Here is a 690-nt window from a genome sequence, read left to right on the forward strand (position 1 = left end):
CCTGGCCACCGTCGGCTGCGGGGAAGCAGACAGGAGGTGCCTCTGGTTGGGCCTCGCAGGCTTGGCTGCTCGAGGTGGGCGCCTCAGAGGCTCCTTGCCTGTCGGCACCAACAGGGCTGACGGAGGGGATGAGGGTTGGCAGGGCGATGTTCAGTATCTGCAAGCCGGGAATGTGGGCCTGTGGGCTGGGATTGCCCTGCGGGGCCGCGCCAGCAGTCAACACCTGGAGGCCTACGGCATTCAGGGTAATTCCTGAAGGGCGCATCTGTGGGGCGATGTTTGCGTTTGCCAGGCCCAAGATGTTCACTGTCTCCATGCCCAGCGGTGGCAGAGGCTGCAGGCTGGGCGTGCCAAGACCCTGGATGCCCGGCACGCTCACCGGGCCTATGGGTATGCACGGCACCATGCTGTTCACTTCGGCCACTCCAATGGGATTCACGGTGGCGGCCGCACCGGCCGTCTCACCGAGGGTGCTGGTAGTTCTGTGAATCACGCTAACGGCAGGGATAGTGAGCTGCACCGGCCCCGCCTGGATGGGAACGAAGGTGGAGTAGGTGGCCAGGCCGGCGGGAACCACCTGTATTCCCCCAACGGGTACCGTGCCGTAGGAAGCCTTGGCTTGCCGCTGCGAGTGCAGGGGGAGGTGGCTGAAGAGGTGAGTCTGGGGTGCCCGCGGCTCGGCAGCGTGCT

At 65.7% G+C, this 690-nt stretch overlaps 1 protein-coding gene across 1 annotated transcript in view; it reads right to left on the reverse strand.

The window, feature by feature from the left end:
- HIVEP1 (human immunodeficiency virus type I enhancer binding protein 1) overlaps positions 1-690 on the reverse strand; it is a gene marked incomplete at its 5' end in the record, with an annotated part of 30947 nt that overhangs the window by 657 nt on the left and 29600 nt on the right. Inside the window, 1 exon segment of the mRNA XM_010153591.1 lies at positions 10-690. This exon segment is cut by the window's right edge and continues 33 nt beyond it. Within this exon segment, the coding sequence (XP_010151893.1) occupies positions 10-690 (681 nt within the window).

This window comes from Eurypyga helias, unplaced genomic scaffold (genome assembly GCF_000690775.1).
Source record: "Eurypyga helias isolate BGI_N326 unplaced genomic scaffold, ASM69077v1 scaffold17556, whole genome shotgun sequence".
Taxonomy (NCBI): Eukaryota; Metazoa; Chordata; class Aves; order Eurypygiformes; family Eurypygidae; genus Eurypyga; species Eurypyga helias.